General features: G+C 48.4%; 1 protein-coding gene and 1 long non-coding RNA gene across 2 annotated transcripts; one reads left to right on the forward strand and one right to left on the reverse strand.

The window, feature by feature from the left end:
- Window positions 1-381: 381 nt before the first annotated feature.
- On the reverse strand, window positions 382-16053 carry BST1 (bone marrow stromal cell antigen 1). The gene is made up of 9 exons (XM_037049903.1): window positions 15716-16053; window positions 14407-14536; window positions 11616-11751; window positions 10463-10545; window positions 8188-8264; window positions 7765-7857; window positions 4978-5064; window positions 2085-2143; window positions 382-693 (listed from the first exon to the last, which is right to left on the reverse strand). The coding sequence occupies exons 1-9, from the start codon at window positions 16051-16053 to the stop codon at window positions 668-670; spliced, it is 1029 nt and encodes a 342-aa protein (XP_036905798.1). The 3' UTR covers window positions 382-667.
- A 659-nt stretch (window positions 16054-16712) lies between these two features.
- LOC118986613 (uncharacterized) lies at window positions 16713-18230 on the forward strand. The gene is made up of 2 exons (XR_005066418.1): window positions 16713-16921; window positions 17269-18230. It is a non-coding gene; the product is annotated as an uncharacterized LOC118986613 (long non-coding RNA).
- Window positions 18231-21648: the final 3418 nt, after the last annotated feature.

Here is a 21648-nt window from a genome sequence, read left to right on the forward strand (position 1 = left end):
AAGCTAGAGAGGGGAACGCTGCTCCCCGGTTGTGTACGAAGTCCTTGGGGCATGGAGAAGGGAGTTTTCCATCCACCCGCAGAATCGGGAAAGCCTCCCAGAGAAGGGACCTTTGGGGTGGGGTCTGCGAGGATAGTATGGCTTTAGCCGACAGAAATGGAAGAGAAAACTTCCTGCTGATCCAGATGAAAACAATAAAGCACTACGTTTTACCCATAAGTCTCCCTAAAATCAGGTGTGGGTACAGGTATAGGTGCAGGTCCAGACATAGGTAACACCCATGTTTGTGCTGGTCTCAGCCTCTCAATACGTGTTGTGGCTGGACCAGCCCTGGTCGTTCTTCTTGTAGTTGCAAGATGCCCTTCTAGCAATAACCAGCAGAAAACTTTTAAAAAAATGTTTATTGCTTTCTAGACCTGAAAATTACCCAGCACACCTGGGGCCACACAGCAAGGTCGTGGGTTGTGAGTAGAGAACACATGTCGGGGGTTCTGCCTTAACTGGGGTCATGATGGGTGGGGGGTTAGGCTTTTGGGGGATCCCTCTTTTTGGGTACACAGGAGACTCAAAACGGGGTTGGGTGATGGCTCTTTAGTCAGTGGCTAGAGATGCTGTGGAGTTTCTCCTCCTGGATGCAGACGCCTCTTTGAAGTGGGCAACTCAGCCATCAAAGCTCTAAGTCAGGCACATTAGCTACAGAAAAGAAAACAAAACAAACAGCTGTCAGGGCCCACACCACACTCAGTGGTGGCAAAGGAGGGAGAAAGGCGCACCCACCTTAGACTCTGGTGGGAGCACACATGGGTGAGACTTTTAGAAACATCAACACTTACACTACACACGTCCCCTGACCCAGCAAGGTCACGGCCGGTGCTCTATCCCACTGAAATTTGTGCACGAGAGCTCACGGTGGAGAGCCAAGGATTCCTCTCAGTGCTGTTTATGACAACAAAACCGTGACAGCTGCCACCTAACACTAAGTCAGCCTGTGACTGGACAGTGATGAATGGCCCCGCGGACCCTGAAGACTGAATCAGACAGCAGCAGCAGAGCCCGAAGGACGCCCTTACATTGTGCGGTGCAACACGCCCGCGGCGGGACAGCATGCTTAGCACCGTGGCTTTTCGTACAAAAACAAAGGCAATTAGCTGTGTGAAAATATAAGACCAAGCCAAAACCAAACACACTTACATCTGTGTCTGGTAACGTGTCTGTTGAGCCTTGAGGACATACGGCAAGAGATGGGCCGAAGATGGTCAAAGAAATCACTTTGAGAAAGTGGAGTTGAGGGACAAGAAGTCCATTGTCGATGACAGGGGGTACCGGAAACAATCTAAATGTCCGCCCGTGGGTGACCACTGAAGCGAATCGTGACCAGGAGCCTGACAGACGCCACCCGGAAGGGAGGCAGCTCCACCTGCAGACAGGAGGCAGTGCCGAAGCGCGCTGTCGTGTGGTCGGCCCAGTCCCAGCATCCCGTGTGCACTGTTATTTATATGCGCAGTACCATGTAACAGAAATGTGTGTGCATGTATGTGTTGTTAAAGGCACAGACTATTCTAGAAGGATACCCAAGGACCTAGCAATAGGGGAGAAATAATATTGAATGTAACCTGTCATCGAAAGAAATTTTTTTTAAAAAAACAAGTAGTGGTTGACTCTGGGTAGGGAATTGGGTGACTAGAAATACAGGGAAAAAGATGTTCTCTTCTCAACCATTTTATAGCTACAAATTTTAACCTATGCACATATATCACCTTTTAAGAAATAAGGTAATTTTAAAACTGGTTAGGATTAAGAAATACATTTTAAAATTTATTAATCCCCCTACCACCCCACGCGTAGCACCTCTGCCGTACCAGGGCAGGCTCAGCCTGCATTCAGGGCAGGAGGCTGGCTCGGCAAGCGTTTGCCACCTCTGCACGAGCCCAGCAGTCCACACTGAGAGAAGTGCAGGGCAGAAGCAAGCCCTACTCAGCAGCCAGGCATTCTGCAAAACTCATATTGCAATTCATCAGTGTTCTGTAAAGAGTAAGGACTGCTCATCTCTGGAAGCATGAGGTTGGATTAATATATCTACTTACACTTTAAGGCACAGTCAGGATGAGTGCTGTGGTCCACGCACTTTAAGAGCTTCACTGGGCTATAGAATGAAAACAATAATATTTGAGGGCTTGTGTGCATGGCTTTCATTCACTAAGCAGTTATGGTGTGCCTGCGAGGTCCTGAGGCCACAAAGTCTCTGACCTCGAAGAGCACAATTTTGTTTTTCTTTTCGTTTGTTTTTAAAGCTTTATTCCAGCTGTTATTTTTAAAGACTTGTTTATTACTAGAGAGAGGAGAAGGGAGGGAGACGAAGAGGGAAAGAAACATCAGTGTGTGAGATCATATTACCCCCAACTGGGGACCTGACCCACAACCCAGGCATGTGCCCTGACTGGGAATCAAACCTCTGACCTTTTGGTTTGCAGGCTGGCACTCAGTCCCCTGAGCCATACCTGCCAGGGCCTGTTTTTCTTTTTAAATATTAGCCAGCATTTTTTAAATGCTCATTATGTACCAAGAATTATGCATCTGACATAAATTATGCCCTATCCTTAACAACTACATGGAACAGGTGCTATTATTATTCCCATTTCAGTCGAGAAAGCTGTCCACAGGACTCGCCCATGTTCTCCTGGTGGCACGTTGTGGAATTGCACTTGAACCTTGCAGGAGCACTTCTGTACGGACGTGCTTTGGGCAGAAGGTTGGACTTGGAAGCACATGGGTGATGGCTGATGCCCAGGCACAGCAAAGAAAGCTAAATCGCTCTGCACAGTGGAGGGGGGAGATGCGGTCCCCAGGGCAGCTGGGAGGGGAAGAAGAACAGCAGGGAACAGAAGAGACATGTAACAGTGGCACCCTGGACATTAGGAGGGAGGCAGGCTAAGAGATCTCTCCCACGGCAGCATGACCCGAAAGCACTTCAGAACAGGAAACACACTGTTCACTGTGACACGCTGTGGGGCTCCTCCCAGGGACGTGCCTACTTTTCAGTAAAGTCTACACAACACAGATGGTTTTTTATGAGAGGAGTTACTCTATTCCGCCCCCCCCCACCCCAAAAAAAAACCTCATGGAGTTTTTCTAAGTCTGGTTCAAGCAGAGACTAGCTGGCAGGCAAGACAAGGTATGAAAACACAGGACCTTACCAAAAATCGCAAGAGGCAATGCCACCTGAGTTTTGTGGGGCAGGAGCTCTCCCTTACTTGGAGCTTGGAGTTTGACTGGTTAACCTTTATCGCTTAAACCTTCTGTTACCTCCTCTGTGCTCCCAAGAACAACACGAAGCCCCACCTCAACACAGAAGGAACCCGTGGGCAGTAGAAAACTGGGAGCTGGGGGAACTGAACAGCCCTAAGGCCCGCTTAGGTGGGAGGGCACCAGAGGAAACAAGAGCAGGCCGAGGCCCCAGGACAGCCGGGAGCCAGAAGATGTGCGCTGTGGCCGGGCCTCCCTCCTGGGTGGAAGACAGCCTCCTGGGGACATTCCTGGACCAAAGCAAAGTGTCCATAAATGTGAAATTCTTAGCCACACATTTCCCTCATCTTTGAGCTGTTTTAAAGTAAGAATTAACTTTTTAAAAAATTGCTACGATTTGGTGCACTAAGACGGAGGAGTCCCACGGCAGGGAGAAAAGTACTGCACACGGCGGCACGAGGCTGGGCCCCCAACTCAGTCTGCCTGCTGCTGAGTGGTGACCTTGGGAAGCTTAGCTGGCCTCTCCGATCCTTACTCTGCCCATCCATAAAAGGGGCTATTTATATAACACTCAAAAACAGACAAAACCAACCTACAACCTCACAGTCTGGTCACTGAGGTGGGCAGGGAGAGACTGAAAGGAGGCCAATGGGAGGCACTGGGGTGCCGGTTTCATTGGTCCTTGGTCTGGGTGCTGGCTCCATGAGTGTGCTGAACTGGCTGCAAATTCATTCAACTGAGAACATCTGGTTGGGGAATGAATTTTTCTTTCCATAGGTTGTATTTAAAAAAAAAATCATTAGCTTTCATTTGTCTTTAAAAGAGGGAGATAGTGACACCTGACTTTTGAGCTCGCAGAAAGCATTAGCAATAACAATAGGTGAGTAAAATGTACAGCTTCAAGCTGTGGAGAAAGAGAACAGGTTTGAGGACTCATTCTCTCGGGGAGACACGAGCTGGGGGAGCCCCACCTTTCCAGGGGGCTCTGCTGAGCTGGGAGGATTATCCGGCCCCGGAGGCTTTTCAGAAGGCAGCCTGCAGCCGAGCCAGCTGGAAGGGCATGGGCTCTGGACGAGGCTGCGGATATGACTGGCACCGTGCCACAGCCTCAAGCGTGTGGGAAAACCACAAGTCCTGGAAGTGCTCGGCCCCAGGCTCGGAGGAACCAGACAGGCCCGCACACTTAGGTGAGGAATTCCCAGCCAAGGGCAGGGTTTCCAACCGGCTCAGGCTTGCAGGCAAACTTACCTACATTTCCAAGAATCAGAAATGCTCTCAAATGCTATCTGATTTTAAGTATATAAAGTTCCCCACCCATAATGTGTTCACTAAATGCTAGCTAGTACTATTTTCCTACTGGTCTACAGTCAAGATGCTCCTACCTGTGAGAATCTCAAACGCCACCTTAGCACCTGTCACAGGTAAAGGTCCCACAGGTGGCGGCATGCCACCCGAAGATGCAGGCACCATGCTTCCTGTTTGCAGGTTACTCGCCATGCCCTTAGCAAGGGAACAGCAAACTGGACATGCACAATACCTAAGGGCTGCTCTCTGTCTGTCTCTTCTGCGAGCTATCTGCAAAGGGCTCTGGACAGAAGGCACACTCAGTCCCCAACCCAGTGACAACCCAGGAGGTTCAGTCCCTTGGTCCTTAGAGCTGATCCCTGCAAAACCCTTTCAACAGCCCCCTCCAAAATTCCCGAATATATGACCTGGTTACAATATACCACCTACAGGTGATCATTGGTGCAGCTGTATGGAAAACCCATTTCCTTCAGCCTCTCCTCCAGGATCTTCACACTGCCTTCTCCACAGGATTCCCTAAAATGTAAAAATGTAAAATAACATAAGCGGAGGGAAGAAGTGTAAAATTTATTTTGATCACGTGCTCCAGGTGCAGTGTCCTCTCTGGAGAAAGGCAGCGGCACCTCAGCGCTTGTCGTTAATTCGTTCTCCAACTCATGACGAGTGCCGAACCCGATGAGTACTGAACGAGGGCCAAGAGACGAAGCATCTTCTCTTGTGGGTGGTGGCACTGCGACTCATACAGATTCTAGCAAGTGCAATGAGTCCCAAGCAAGCGCCGAGTGCTGAAACATTTTTTCTTGTCAAAATGCAACAAGTACAGGGTTTGACCAGTTCTGAAGCCCACAACCACCGAGGTACAACTGTAGCTGGGAGAGACCCTGGACCCAAAAGTGCCACGGCAGTAAACCCATGCCACCCCAAAGGGGCTTGTCTGAGCACCCAACACCTAGTCCAAAGTTGCAGATCAAGTCTCAGCGCATTTCACGGCCCCGCCCACCAGCACACCTCCGTGACGTGCCTCTGGCTGGCACAGTGCCGTCTGCCACCTTGTTCAGCCTACGGTGTATTAAGTAAGCTTCAAATGGCAGCAAAAACGTATGAATCAAAAATAGTAGAAAACACAAATAAACAAAAGGGGAAAACCCCCAAATCTCACATTATTAGAGATAACTGCTGCTAACAGTTCGATGTATCTCTTTCTAGACTTCTAAAATATATTCCCGTGAGACTGTTACATATAACAGTGGGGTTCTGCTGTCCCATGCGTCTTGCTTTCCGCGTTTGCCCATGACTGTGAACCTGCCTATACACCTGCCCTGATTCTTGATCCTGGTGTGCTCTCCCTTCCATGGCGAGAACGTACTTCGTAAGACCAGCCCTCTCCTGTTAAAGATCAAGGTTCATTCCTAGATTCCACTGGCATTCGCATCGCAAACACCTTGACGATGCTTCATTTCTTCTCACACAGATCCTTACTTATTTGCTGCCTCAGCATAAATTCCTGAAGATAGGTTTTCTGGCACCAAGCTTCTGAACGCGCCTTAAGGCTCTTGAGGAGCAGTACCCAGCAGAACCTCATGCTGACCACCGCCACGGAGTGGGAGACGTCCGCGTGCCCGAGTTCTCATCCACAGGGGTTCTCGCCCCGCCCCGCATCATAATTAAGCAGAGGGAGGTATAAAGACAAACAGCTGTGGTCAACGGACATGGTATTCACATCACAGGCAGGTCCTGCCTCGGCTTACTTGGCATAGGGGAAGGCAAACAACTTGCCCACCGTAAAGTGAATGGACAGGGAGTGGACAGGGAGGACATGAGTGACTGAAGAAAGCTCTCGCAGAAGAAGCGGAATCCCGGGCACTGCATGAGTGAAGAGGGCAAGGTGTTGAGTGACGTCCTGTTTCAGAACCTTGCCAAAATTGGATGACGTGAAGTCCTTCTCTGGGCCAAGCTCACTACTGAGAATTTCTCAGTAAGCAGCGACCCGGAGGTTTCAGAACACCTAGACACAGGGCTCTGCTGAGGGGTTATTATACTATTTATTTTAATAAAGGCACAAACACAATCAGGTATGATCATGTTGTTTTGAGCTCTTTGTCCAAGGTTTGTTTTTTTTTTTTTTCCTGAAAATCTCAGCAGTTCAGGACCCCCGGTCTCTTAGCACATGGCCTGCAACGCCCCTTTCCACACAACTGTACAAGCAGGTGTTCCAGTTATCATCACCTCTCCTGCAGAGGCAGCGATGGTCTGGACGACATTCCACTGCAGGTTCCTTGTGTCCTTAAAGGTAGGTTCAGTGGACAGGCTTGCTCTAGATACACTAACCCAACAACAAGCATAACGTTTAGACGAAGAGCAACTTCTCACAGAAATAAGAAAAACAATGCATACTGTTTTTCATGCAACAACAAGCATAATTTGTCTTCCATAAAGAGAAATGCAAGGGGATAAAAACCCCTCATTACGTGATGAGTCTTAGAGGGCTCTGGGGCCTGAGGTGGGGAATTGGCTGAGCCTCTCTGGCATACACTTTCAGTAACATGTCCACTCACTGGGGTTGGCATGCTCTTCTCCACCTGAGGTCAATGTTCGGGACCAAGGCCCCAGCACGCCTCCGTGGCAACCCCACACTGCACAGCTTTAACTGGGTTTGGCCTCATTCGCTTGTCTTTGAACCAATTGCATTTTAAGTTTTTCATCTGCAGTTTTGCCTTTTAGGATGAAAAGGATGAGTTTAAGTTTGCATTTATATAAACTCAAGTGGTTTCCCAGAAAATACGGATTCTAAAAGTTTCCTTGGCCAGTTATCTGAGCCCCAATGGTGGAACGATTGTTACACAGTCTTTGGGTTAATTCACAGAACTCCTTCCTGGTAAGAGTTTTTGGAGCTTCGAATGGCCACAAAGAGAAACTGGGCTTTGACCCACACAAACGCATGAGGAACTCTCCTGTCAAGGTTGCCCAGGCTGCTCAGAAAGGAACGTGACTTCCTCCGCCTGTGCGGAGTATCTGGGTAAAGAAGGTTTTCCCTCTGGGCTCGGGACTGGCTAGTGGCATTTCCAGAGAGTCAAGCCTTTGCTTTTCTCTGCCCACATTAGAGATAGAGAAGACTATTGTTCCCACAAACATGAAAATGTGAAACAGGCTTGATCATACCACATCCGAGAAAAGCGTGTTTGCACCATTACCCTCACTAAGAGCACCAAAACTCACAGGTTGGGTCCCCCAATTTCATGCATGACCCAGATCTCGATGCGTGTGATTTTCTCCTTCTGGAAGTAGGGAATTTCAAAATCTGCAAAAAACCTGAAAAACAGGAAAGACATTCCTGAAAGAACTAAAGCAATATGTTACTGTCCCCATTTCATGGGTAGTTGATTTACACATTATTTCTGTTTTCAAGCTTTTGGGGGCTGTTTTTCAGCTTTTGTTTTTAGATTCCTTATTTTAGTCCCTCTTTCATCCTCTGTTAATGATGTATAAACCTATCTCTAATCTTCAACCCTTTTGACTGCTTTGCTCTACCTGAGCAAAGCATCAGACTGGGAATTAGGACCATTCTCTGACGCCTGCACTCAAAACAACTAGATGAACATCGTGGCATCTCTGCTGTAGGTGCTGGTGCTGCGTTCTCACCCTTTTTCGGGATAGGCTCCTGTGGGCTCCGAACCATTCAGCATGACGTGGAACACACCAGAACTGTCTTTGGCATACTGCAAGAAAAAGAATGAGTACTCTGAGTAAACTGACCTATCTTTTTTCAGCTGTACATTGGTCAAGTTTTCATTTATTTATTTTGAGAGGGAGAGAGAGCTTTGTTGTTCCATTAATTCATGCATTCATTGGTTGATTCTTGTATGTACCCCAACAAGGCATCCAGCCTGCAACGTTGGCATGCCAGGACTGTTAGGAACCGCCCTGCCTGGTCTTAGGAGCTGTAGCCCCTCCATGGCTAAGGCTGAGTGAGCGACCTTCGGACCATAAGCCACTAAGGAGACCAAGCTTATCTCCCTGGCAGGAGCGCCGCTTCTGCTCCTTTTGCCGTAACTGGCCCCCAATGCTTGATCAGTTAGCCAATGACGGGTAAGGTTCCCCAAGGGGGGAACCACCTAAGACAGGCATGATCATGTAGAGGCCCCAGGGAAGGACTTGGGGGGCTATGGAGAAAGGGGGTGATGGATCTTCACCCCTCAGCTCTGACGAAGCCTGAGTCCTCAGTTTGTCTTGAAGAAGTCTCCTAAGTTTCTTGGCTATCTTGCCTCCTCTGCCTGACTTAAGTCTGAAACAATGACTGAGGGTGGAGCAGCCCTGTGCTGGGAATGGTGGGCTCCCCAGGTGATCAGGCCTGAGAAAGGATATGTAAAATCCTGTGAAGCCTGCTTTGTTAAGAATGCTCTTAGTTAAATGATAAAGGCTCAGGAAGAAAATGAGTTTGTTTTCCCAAAGTTTTATAGCCTTTTAGCCGATAGACCCTGATTTAGAAAAAGCCCTAATAGTGCTTTGTATGCTATCTACTGTTTACTGCCTGACAATGATTAATAAGTTGTACCTGAACTCCTGTGCAAAAAAAAAAAAAAAAAAAAAAGCAATAAAAGCCCTAGGCAAGGGTTGGGGCGCTCTCCCCTTGAGAGAGTTGCCAGGCAGCTCCAAGGCGCTCCTACCTTGAGGGAGTAGCCGTGCCGTCCCTTTTCTTCCACAGGACTCAGTAGTCCGTGTGAATTTGTCTCATGTCCCACCCATGGTGCCGCGGGCACTGGGAGCCAGTGCGTGTGTCACAGGACAAGGTTCTAACCAACTGAGCCCCCCGGTGACCAATGTTTTTGAATTGCCAATTGTCAATATAAGCAAGGGTGTGATAAATCTGGTATTTCATACAGCTAGAGAGGATGAAAACTGGTATATCTTGGAAAGCAAACTGCTTGAAGTGTCAAAGACTCATAGACTCAAGCAATTCCACGCCTGGGGATCCACCGTAAGAAAATCATGCGAAACACTATTGGACCCCAGCAGTGCATCGGCTGGAGTGGACCAGGTCGTGCGGTCGTCACCAACAGCCTCCAATCTCAGTGGCTTGAAACACCGGAGATTTAGTTCTTGCTCACACTACATGTTTCTCACAGGCCCCTTGGGTTTTGCTCCCTGTGCCCCCGCTCTGGGAACCAAGGTGACAGAGTTTGCACATCTGCCAAGTCACCAGTGACCAGCATCAGGAAGGGAGAAGGGGAAAGTGGCAAATCGCAGAGCAGTTCCTCAAGGCCTTCTCCACCCACAAGTCACAGAGCCGCTCCTGCACACACCTCACTGGCCTGTGTAAGTCACACGTAAGCAACTTCAGGAGGCGGAGGAGGGCAGACCACATGCTCAGAAGACGAGCCAGAAACACTTGGCTGATGAACACACCACAGTCTACAGATGATGTGTTGTAAAATTCTGCACCTGAAGCCTGTACAATTTTGTTCACCAGTGTCACCCCAATGAACAAACATTTGATGAAGAGTCCTGGCTGGTGTGGCTCAGTGGCTCAAGTGCTGGTCTGTGAACCAAAGGACCGCCAGTTCAATCCCCAGTCAGGACACATGCCTGGCTTGAGGACCAGGTCCTCAGTAGGGGGTACGCAAGAGGCAACCACACACTGATGTTTCTCTCCCTTTCTTTCTCTTTCCCTTCCCCTCTCTATAAAAATAAATAAAGTCATATATATATATATATATATATATATATATATATATATATATATATATATGATAAAGAGGGTACACCAACAGTTAAAAGAAAAAGAATGTTGCAAAGGTGAAAAGTGAGGCTCTGCATGGTTAAGTAGTGACCTGGTGGCCCAGACTCTGAACCCCTCTGTCCCATCGTCACAGGGCCCACCTGTGCTCTGCCACCCAGCTGTCTGTCCCAGGATTACCTGCATGGAGACCCTTTTCCAGAAAGAGTCCACAGCATTGTTTTCGCAATCCTCTGCTGTAGGGCAGGACTGGTAATGGAGCCCTGGGGGGAGACGGACAAGCACATGTCACTTCGAAGATTTTAGGAAGAATTAATTTAAAGTATTTGCTGGCTCTACAAGATATATTCAGCCTGTGTTCTGCACAAGCTGCTCAGGTCCAGTAGCCAGAGCTGTGCCCACTCAGTCCGCGAGGAGCCTAGTGAGTGACCACCCAACCCATGGGATGGAGACATCTGTCATCTTGCTCGGCACAAATGTGAGGAAGGCGGAGAATTAAGCAGCTGGCTAACTCGGGAGCGTGGCCAACCGCCAACATGTTGGCTGGATTATTTATGTACTGGAATGCTAATGAAGGGATTTAAAAAACAAAAACACAAAAATCTTGCTTTACTTGCAAGAAGTGCCTTCTCCAATTAGCCCAGGTCTTGAAAGGCTTTAAATATAAATACAAAAAAAAAAAAAGGAAGTGAGAGTCCTTAGCCAGAAAATAGACATTTTATAACATTTAAAATATAAATGTTCAAATGTATGAAACTTCATTAATTTTAAGGACAAAATTCAGCAGACATATATGGTATTTGTTCACTATTTACTCTACTAAAGAAAGGCACGTGCTGATTGACAGGTGGTTCCAGGGAGAACCAGGCAGGGAAAACGTGTACTTGAAGGCACGTGACGTGTTTCGGGGCGGTGCGGTGAGGTTGCCTGTCATGTTTGCAGGGAGACGCAAGGCCCATTGCACGACCCGAGAGAACATCGTTCCTTCACGTTACCTGAGAGAGCGGGGATTACTTCTTTGCATTGGGCACTCTGGAATTCAAACTAGTTCAGGCTATCATCTCTGCGGGCCGATGTCCCAATTTCTCAGAGATCTATGAGTTCCAGAGAGGTCTCCTGCATGGTACCGGACACAGAGGACCGGAAGCTCACTTTCCAGCTTCCCTCTGTTGTTATTATTGATGGTTGTTATTACCACCTACTCCAGAACGTGGGCTGGGGCGGTGACCCAATGGGGTAAATGCATACGGACACATTTAGCACGAGCGACCAATGTATAGGAAACAAGAACTCGTGCTCGTTTTGTGAGCCATGGGAGGAAAAGGAGCCTTACCGGAGGCGTTTTCCTGTCGACACCAGCTCAGCAGATCTCCGACCCTGCCGTACAGAACGTGGCTCACAGGCGTGAAGCGACGGGTGTTCTCCGCGTAGCTGGTAACGAGGAACTGGTTGTTTTCCCAGAACAGGGACTAGGGGAAAACAAAAACAACATGGAACTATAAAACAAAACCAAAGCAAATTTCTTTCGGGCACGATATAATCAAGCCCAGTCAGGCAACCCACTTCCATTCGATTCTGACACGCCTCACGACAAACACACTTTTTTTTTCTCTGTCTCAGGTCACCAGCTCAAAAGGCACCAGGACCTCTTTCTCCTCGAGTCTGAGAGCATGGCACGGATGTTAGTGAAGTTTTCCCAGTAGTACAATGCAGTGTGTGGCTGTCTGCATGTGTGGATGAATTTAAAAGATCCCGGATTTAAAAGATCAAGGGACCTGGGTTTGTGATACACTAGACATGTGATTTTGACCAGAGCATGTAATCTCGTGCCTCGGTTTCCGCGCCTGGAAAATGGGGAGCATGAGCCCTCCCTCTCCTTCCACCGCTGTGTCTAGGATGATAGGCAGTCGTAAAAAAAAGCACTTCCCAGAGTGTAAGGTGCCTCACAATTCAGTGCACTTTGATGTTATACGTTATGGCTCCTGTGGCCAACCCCTGTACGTTCGGTGCCCTGGTGTTTTCGGTAGCTAGAAGTAATTGGTTAGGCCTTTGTTCACATGTTGGTGGCTCTTCTGTTCTCACGAATGCAGCTCGCCTGTCCGGGCGCTGCCTCCTGGTCAAGCAGGAGGGGAGAACTTCAGGAAGGTGAGGAGAATTTATGAGCGTGTCTTGCACAAGGAAAGAATGTCCCCAAAGTAGCTGTTACCAGTTGTTGCCGCCCAGAAGTCTGGCTGCACAGAATGTTATCTCTCAGGTCTCTGGAACTGCCCCTCCCCTACTCCCTGGCTGCATAAAAGCTCCAAACTGTGCCTTGGGGGACAGATGGATTTGAGACATCTTGCCTTCCCCGGCACTCAGCCAAATTGAATACGCCCTTCTCCGTCTCCAAGCACCAGTGTCTTGATGTTTGGGCTACCAGTGGGTACATAACCTGAATTCTTGAAGGTCGTTCGGCAATATCCCCTCTATAAAGTTATAGTATTTTTACCCAGCAATTCAACTTTGGATACACCTCCAAAGGAACCCAAAACACGAATTCAAAAAGATATGTACATCCCTAAGTTCACTGAAGTGTTATTTACAACAGCCAAGATTCGGAAGCAGCCCAAGTGTCCATCAAGGGATGAGTGGATAAAGAAGAAGTGATACATAACAATGGAATACTACTCAGCCACTTAAAAAATGAAATCTTACCATTTGATACAACCTAGATGGACCTAGAGAGTGTCATGCTAAGGGAAATAAGGCAGACAGAGAATGATAAATACCATATGATTTTACCAAGGTGTGAAATCTAAAGAATAACATACGTGATCCCACAAAACAGAAACAGACTCACAGAAACAGAGAACACACTGATAACTGATGGCAGACAGATGCGAGGGGGGCTGGGGAGCTGGGCAAGAAGGGTGAAGGAGTTAGGAAGTACAGACTGGTAGTTACAGAAACATCGCAGGGATGTAAAGTACAGCCCAGGAAACACAGTCAATAGTACTACACTTATTATGTCGGGTGCCAGGTGGGTACTTGAAATATTGAGGGATCACTTGGTAAAGTATGTGATTGTCTAACCACCAGGCTGTGCATCTGAAACTAATATAAAATAATATTATGCCAACTGTAATTGAAAAGTAGAATGTAAAAGCTAAAAATAATAGTTATACCGTTTTCACATAAGAATAACACCATTAGCAATACCCTGCTCGCTCATTCTCTCATCGCATACTCAGTAGTCCAATAGGCCCCCCGTCCAGACTGGCAGCCAAGCCCCCTGGCCGTGCTGTTCCACATCTGCAGCCCTCAGCACAATGCCCAGCATGTGGAAGTAGCTCGGTAAGTATTTACTGAGCTCATTTACTAGAACCAAAATCTATGTGAAAGGGGAACAAAATTTATGGCTCCCTTTTCACTGTCAGGGAAGCGGCAAGGTTCAAAAGATACTTAAAAACCAAGTTTTCAGTCTGTTACATCTCTGAACCTCCTGGTTCCCTTTACCTGCTTTTACAAAGGGAAAAAAGAATCAGTGTTAAGACTTTTTTCATTTGTAAACATCAATGTTAAGAATTATTGTATCAGAGACATAACAATGACCTCTAACATTCTTTAAACTGAAGGCACTGTTCTAAGAAAGCATTGCACGCAGACTTTCTCATTTACTTCCATTGTATTAGGCCTGGGAGTGGAGACAGGATGCAGAAATGTGGTTTTCTTAAACTGGAACTGAATAGATATAACCCGAAGGCCCATTAAAGGGAGAAACTGGTTGTCCAGGAGGCTACTTGATAGTGAGTGCTTGCTGAGCTAGTCAAGGTTCAGGCCTGTGGGCTCATTTGGGACAGAGATGGCTCACCATTGGCCCCGGGTGGAGGTTCAGCGGGAAAGTACCACCGTGTCCTAATGCTGTGCCTTGCCCTGACTTGTTGACTTAGGAAACTTCCTTCTGCCCAGACACACAGGAGACGCAGGATCGCTGGTGAAGGTGAAGCCACCTTCCCACCCCCGAGCTCCACAGGTGCAAATGATTTGGGAATTTGTGGCCCAACATTTCGGTGACACTGTTGGGTCTCAGGAGACCGCTCGCTCACGTCTGTACAGACGGAGGGCCACGTTTGACGGGGCCTCACCTTGTCTCTGGGAATGGGGTGCCTGGAGAGGTTTATGAAGCGGTCATAGTCGGAGGGAAACACGGAACAGGGCTCCTTCTCCAGCAGCACCTGGTGGAAGGCTTCCCAGATGGCCGTGCAGTTCTTGTCCCTGTGCAAGAGCGCAAGCTCATCAGAGAAGAACACCGAGTCGCGATGCGCCCTCACAAAGTACGCGAGAACTGTCCTAGTCCTTTTGCCCTGCGTCAACTCTGCCCAGCTAAGCATACGAAATAGGCGGGACATCGTCACGGCTCATGCCTTAACCCCACTTCAGCAGAAGAAAATAGATAATTTAGAGGATGGATTGGGAAACCTGACGGTGGAAGTGTCTCTCAGGATGTACCACACACACTTTCAGAGCTAAGGAATACCGTCCCGCCCCAGGCTCACAGAAAAGGCACCAAGCTAGAGGGTGACAATTCTGATAAAGCTGGGCAGGCGCCCAACTTCTTCGTTTAGACAATGAGGCCCCTTGTGCGGCTGGGGCCAGGCGAGGTCGGGCCCAAGGGCAGGACCTTGTAAAGTCAGGAGTGAGCACCGGGTACTGAGGAAGTCTGCTGCAGAGCCTTGTCCATTCCAGCTTTCCAGAAACATTCCCAAGGGCATTCGCAACCTTGCTCCTCCTGTTGTGGGGGGGAGCAACATGGGGGTTCCTTATAGTATTTCTGACTTTTTTTTTTGGCCTGAAATGTGTCGCTTTAAAAACAACCAGCACAAGAAAGGGGCGTTATGAAAACAATAAAAAAAATAGGTCCTAAAGAAGGAACAAAAAAGTAAGAAGCACAGAGCTGGCAAAAGAGACCCCACCTTTAAAAAGTCCTCTGGATTTTAGATTCGAAGTCGCAATCCCTGAAGTGCCTGGACTCGGGGACTTCCTGGACCTGCTGGCTCTGGGTCTGCCACCCAAACGCCACATTCTCCCTAATCCTCACCCCTAGACCGATCGAACCCCCCACCACACCCCCCCACCCTGCTTCATCAATATAAACACACAAACACACCCCTCACCTTCAGACCCTACACCCTGACCCCGTCACCTCTTGACTCTTGAGCTTGGCTCCCTTGACCTCAGAACCCCCACCCGGCCCCCACCGCGCACCCCTCTAGTCAGAACCCCTTAATTCCCTCACGCCCCCGACCTTTAGACCCCATTGCTACCTCCCCACCACCTTCTCGCCTCCGGAGTGCCCAACTTTTCCCTCCCGTGTCGCCCCCGCCGCACTTATTTCCCGTCCCCGCTCTCAGTCCTCTCCTCTTCTGCGCCCCCACGCCTGCCTGCAGAGCTCACCGCAGCTGGGGATTCAGCAGCGCGAGATACTCGGCGCAGCGGCCCAGGAAGATGCTTTGCAGGTGCTGGGTGGTACCCTCCCCGCTCCACCGCGAACTCGCAGCGGCCCCAGAGCCCGCGGAGCTGGCCGCCAGCAGCAGAAGCAGCAGCATCACGGGGAGCAGCGAGCAGGGCAGTGCGCACCCCTGGACAGCCACGTGGGTGCTCTGAAGAGCCTCCTGGACTCGCTTCTTCTTTTGCACGAAGACGCCCCGCCCCACTCCGCCCAACCCCACCCCACCCCACCAACACCCGCGCTGACCTGGGCACTGGAGAAACAGCTTGGTTTGCCTAGGCATTTTCCAGTTTGTCCGCCCTGTTCACACCAAGAATCTGGACGTTTAGATAAGCACTCGGGTTTAGGACACCCGCCATTGAGATACCGCTTTGCTTCCCTGGGACACCATTTAAAATAACCACAAAGCCCTGGCTGGCGCGGTTGAGCAGACCCAGCACCCGCCCCTGCGGACCAGAAAGGTTTCGAAGTGTGATCCCGCACGTCTGGCCAGTTGGGGGCGTGCGAGGCAACTTCGATGTTTCTCTCGCGCTTCATGTTTCTCCCCCCGCCCGCAAAATAAATAAAATACTTAAAATAACCACCAAAAGTTAAGCCCTTGAAAAGTTGGTGATCTCCACCCCACACACCGGGAATAGGTGCTTATGACCCCGCTCTCTGAAACCTGCTGTTGGACAAGAGGTTCTGCTTTCCTCTGAGTTGCACCCTGAGCTTCACCCCCACCCTAACCCCGCAGGAATGTGTAAGTAATAAATCCTTCCTTTGTGTGGGAGGAGAGATCGCACTTCCAACGATTCATGTACTTAATTACACTGGATGCTGAAGGCCTGTGGGTGGCTAGCGCCTCCTCATTGTGGTCATAATGGGCATAATCTTAATTTACTAATCACGGGCTGCTTGTCAACAAAACAACACCCTTGCTCCGCTTCCTTCCCTACACACTTTCCTTTTCCTTTCCAGGACTGAGCTGGGACATCAGCGGGGACAGGACAGCTGCTCTTCCACTGAGCTGGCCTGAGCCAGGATGGCGGGAGCCCCAAAGAAGAAGGGAGGTGGGAACACAGGAGAAGAGAGCTCACTCCCTCCAAGGAAGATGTTTCGGGCCCCAAACTATGACCACTATGACAGGCCATCTCTTTCCCACCGTCCAAGTGGGTTTTGTTTGTTTTCAGAGAATAGTAACTACAAAAAAGAATATTTATTGAGGCCTGGCTGGTGTAGCTCAGTGGATTGATTGAGCAAGGGCCTGGGACCCAGAGGTTCGTGGTTCGATTCCCAGTCAGGGCACATGCCTGGGTTGCAGGCCAGTTCCCGGCAGGGGACACATGAGAGGCAACCATGCATTGATATTTCTCTCCCTCTCTCCTTCCCTTCCCCTCTAAAGATAAATATATTAAATCTTTAAAAAGAAAAAGAATGTTTATTGAGCTGTTCTATGTGCCCAGAGCTCTGCAAAGTTTTCATCTACTTTTCACTACATCCTCATCCTCTGATATAGCTTTATCGCACCCATTTAACCAATGAAGATACCAGGCAAGGTAAGTAACTCACTGGGGTCGCCATCTCCTGACTGACTGACTGACACACAATCATGGAGGCCATCGGTTTAGAGAGCCAGGACGCCGGGAGTAACAGAATCCCACGTGGGGGGCCAAGCCCTCGGTCTGTGCAGTGACCAGAGCTGTGAACTCTATCTGGCAGGCGTTTGATACACATGGGAGGCGGCTGCAGGTAGGTCTGGAGGGTTCTGTAACATTTTGTGTGAATCTGTTTTGTTTTTAAAGGTTATAACCATGCTTTGAAATGTATCAGGGTTTGCCAGGTGGACTTCAAAGTGATTCGCTGATGATTCCTTTTTGCCGTTCACATTCTGCCTTTCTTACAGTCGGGAACGACTGTAAGTTATTCCTGCACAGGTCCCACCATTGTATTTCTGGAGCACAGAACTTGCCTCCTAGTTTCATCACTCCACAAATAGAGGATTTTTTTCATGGATGAGTTATACCCAGGACTGCACCCATGCCTGAGATTTGAGACTTTCCAGCAGATGAGACACATTCTGAGATTGTGGACTTGAGTTAATGCCATAATGGGCTGAGACTTTGGGGGCACCTTGGGATGGGCAGATGAATGTATTTCTCCTGTGGGATATGTCTTTGGGGACCAGGGGATACGCTCGAGAGGCTGAATAATGGTCCCCACCTTACCCTCAATATGCAGATTTGCAGAGTAAAGGGGATTTCATGTAACATACAGTGACAGACCAAGGCCTCTAGGTCAAAGACAGGACTTATTACTAATGGCCACAATTCATTACCCAGCCAGAGCAACACTGTCTGTCGATCAAGTCCCCATGCCCCAAATCCCACAGCGTCACAGTGTGGAGCAGATGTCACCTCTGCATGCAGTAGGAGGCTCAAGCAGGGGTGTCCACTTCCTGTGGGCTGCACGTGCCCAACACAAAATAGTAAGTGTACTTAAAACACTATGAATTTTGTGATTACATGTCACCATGTATTTAATGTATGGCCCAAGACAACTCTTTTCCAGTGTGGCCCAGAGATGCCAAAAGTTTGGACATCCCTGCCTCGGTGTAACAGGGTGCAGCCAAGAGCAGGGTCCCCAAAGGGGATTTGGAATGGGGTCCAGAACTCAAGGTGTCTAGAAAAAATTAGAAAGATATATAGTATGTACTTACCCCTTCCCGCCACAGGTTTGAGTTGGGGGAAGGGACACATGGAACAGGAACATGCAGAGCTGTTTTGTATAGTGACAGGTTTTGCAGCTAATCCATGGCATAGCCGTTTCACATATCTATAATCTTTAACTGGCTGCATAGATATGTGAAATAGCCGTGGCCATGCTTTGAGCCTGGGGGATGGAAAGGGACTCCCCCTGCCAAGATGTATCTGGGGGCACGTCCCCCAGGTTACGGCGCCTGCGTGAGAGCGTGGAGAAGATTGGCTCCGTGCCCTGGGGCCACACCTGCCCAGACTCACGATGGCAGCCCAGTAAAGCTGGAAGGATATGGGAATGCAGGCAGGTGTAACCGATTGTAGGAGTCGGAAACGGGGCTGCAGAGGAAGACTGGCTCGGGGATTTAAACGGAGATGTGGCAGCCATTGAAGGGAGGGAGAGCCACATGCTTCCTGCAGAGTGGGGACCCCCGGCAACCTTGCGAGGGAGAACCATGCGGCTTTGCAGGAAGAAAACCACGCAGCTCTGCCAGAGTGAGGAGCCCCACAGCTTTGGTGGGGAGGAAGACCATGTGCCTTTGGCCGGTGGTGGGGACTCCCGCAGCCATGTGAGGGGGAATCACCATGCAGCTTTAGCAGAGAAATGCCACTTGGACTTGGCAGAGTGGTGACCTCCCGCCTCCCCGCAGCTTTGGTGGAGAGAAGAGGACCACGCAGCTTTAGCCAGAGTGGGGACCCCCGCAGCTTTGGTAGAAGAGGACCATGCAGCTTTGAGGTGCTCTCTTTGGCCATGTGGCCTGGGAAGCAGGAGAGACTTTGCCTGGAACAAGGGAGAAAGGACTCTTGGCAATAGGTCATGAGAAGGTGCCACATGGCTTTGGGTGAATTAGAGATCCTGCCCGGACGGCGACACAGCTGATGGTGCTGGCAACCTGAGTCACGGACTTCTACTTTTCCGGAATTACGGTACCCCAAATTAGGGCAGGGAAAGGAAGGACTGTGTGCGTCTGCGGGTACCCTAAAGAACTTTGATATTTTAATGAAGACATTAGGTCACTACTTTAAGTCTGTATAGCTTTAAATAAACATTTCCTTTCCTTTTCACAAATCTCTGGCATTGAGAGACATCTTTCCTAAGGCAGCAGACGATTGAACCTAGTGGGGGGTCCTTTTGGTAATAGTGTATCATAACCCCCTTGGCCCTGTGTGTGTGCCTGTTCTGTAACAGTTTTGGGGGTCCCTGGGTGGGCCACATATTGCCCCCCCATCTGTTCTGTAACATCGGGTTTAATGGAGTTGCTGGTACATCTTCCCGTCCTCTCCGACAGAGAAATTACCTGTTACTCCTAGAATACGTGCAAATGTCTCTGGGGAGGGAGAAGAGGGCTTTACCTTTACTTCCCTGGGGTGTCTCCAGGGAAAGCGATGTCTCCAGCTTCACTGTCTTGGAATGTCTCCTTATACAAATATTCTTCACTTAGATGCAAATACTTTTAGAGAATTCACCCTGCAGAAATATGAGCTACTCACGGGAAATTGCCTTCCAACATCTATTTCAAGCACCAAAAAGGCAGGGGAAAACCTATTACCTTTAATAGAATAGAAACCTGCAACAAACCAAAATAATGGAAAGCCTGAAAAACCAATTATAATAATGCTAGACTGATGGAAAGGAATTACTCATCTACCTGACTTTAGAAAAAGACCATGTCAAGAGAAATGTCACCTGGTGGGGCTGGGGAATACCTAAAGAAAGGCAGATGGAAGGTGAAATGAGTTTGAGGAAGACATTAAACAATATATGTTGCTTATTAGCAATAATACAAGAAAGCAACATCAATCCATGCCATTTATGAATGCTTATAGAGATTATCCAACAAAAGATTTTAAGGTGTAAAAAAGGCAAAGAAATTTGCCCCACATTTAGTACTTATTCCTGGGAAGATGATCTCGTTATAGGTGTTAGATGTTAATTCACGTGTTCTTCATCAAATGTATACTGAATACTCACTGACTATGCATCAGACAAGATGGACATGACCTCTGCCCCAAGGAGCATTCACTCCAGGGTGGCGGACTGGCAGCACTAGCAGTCAAGTAAGTAAAAATGTTGTCACCTCTATCCTACAAAGGAGACAAAGCAATAAAGGGAAGAATGATGGAGAATGTACCCATATCCAAACTCAGGTGGTTAGGAAAGACCTCCTCTGGGAAGTAACATTTAATTCAATCTCTTCTCCAAAGACCAGAGTGAATCCCTGAAACCTCGTGCAGGTCCTGTGTCTGCTCTAGGTAATCCTTCTCCTCTTCGTTTCACCGACAAAAACCAAGGCCCTCCAACGGCCTACCGAGCCCTTTATGATTTGGTCCCCAAATAGTTTCTTGACCTCCTTTTCTTAGTCTTCTGATAGCACTTATTGTCTTCTAAGTATGACAAAGCCTATTTATCGTATTTATTGTCTCTCTCCTTGCCAGAGCATCAGCTCTACTAGACGATGATCTTGGCTTTCTTCACGCTGTATCCCAAATGTCTCTAGAATAGTTCCTGGCCTCTATACCAGTTCGTTAAATTTTGCTCAATGAATAGACAATTACATTGTGGTTTTAATATTTAAGTGTAACAAAAATGAAAATATAATGAAGTTGTCATATATATTAATATTTAAATACAACATAGAAAAATACCACAAAGTGAGAACGACTAGGAAAACCAAGCGAGATTTGATGTGATGAGTGTGTTGCCTGTTGAGGAGTTCATCCCAGTCTGGAGCACGGGATGATAACACTGCCGGCGTGTCTACCACACCATTTACTCCTCCTCTTTCCTTCCTTCTTAACTGGGTTAAGACAGAAAACCCCAGTTCACACAAACTAGTAGTTGTGAATGGTAGTAATTGTAGGATACTCTTTCTACTTAGCAAAGGAAAGTCTTCTTTCATCTTAATCCAAAATGCTGATGAACTTAATGTTTCATAGCCATTCTTCAATATTTATGATGCACTGGCTGCAGTAATTCATTCTCTTCTTCAGGCATCAAGTTTAACTCAACTACTGATTCTGGGTTTCGAAAAGCAAATGGATATTTTACCCAACAGTTTTCTCTTAATGATTTAGATTTCTCTTCTGGAAAGAAATGATTAAAAGTTTGAGATAGAGAGGTCACAGGATCTCTACCTTTCCTT

The sequence above is a fragment of the Sturnira hondurensis genome, unplaced genomic scaffold (assembly GCF_014824575.4).
Source record: "Sturnira hondurensis isolate 20B ecotype Veracruz unplaced genomic scaffold, ASM1482457v3 Scaffold0000780, whole genome shotgun sequence".
NCBI lineage: Eukaryota > Metazoa > Chordata > Mammalia > Chiroptera > Phyllostomidae > Sturnira > Sturnira hondurensis.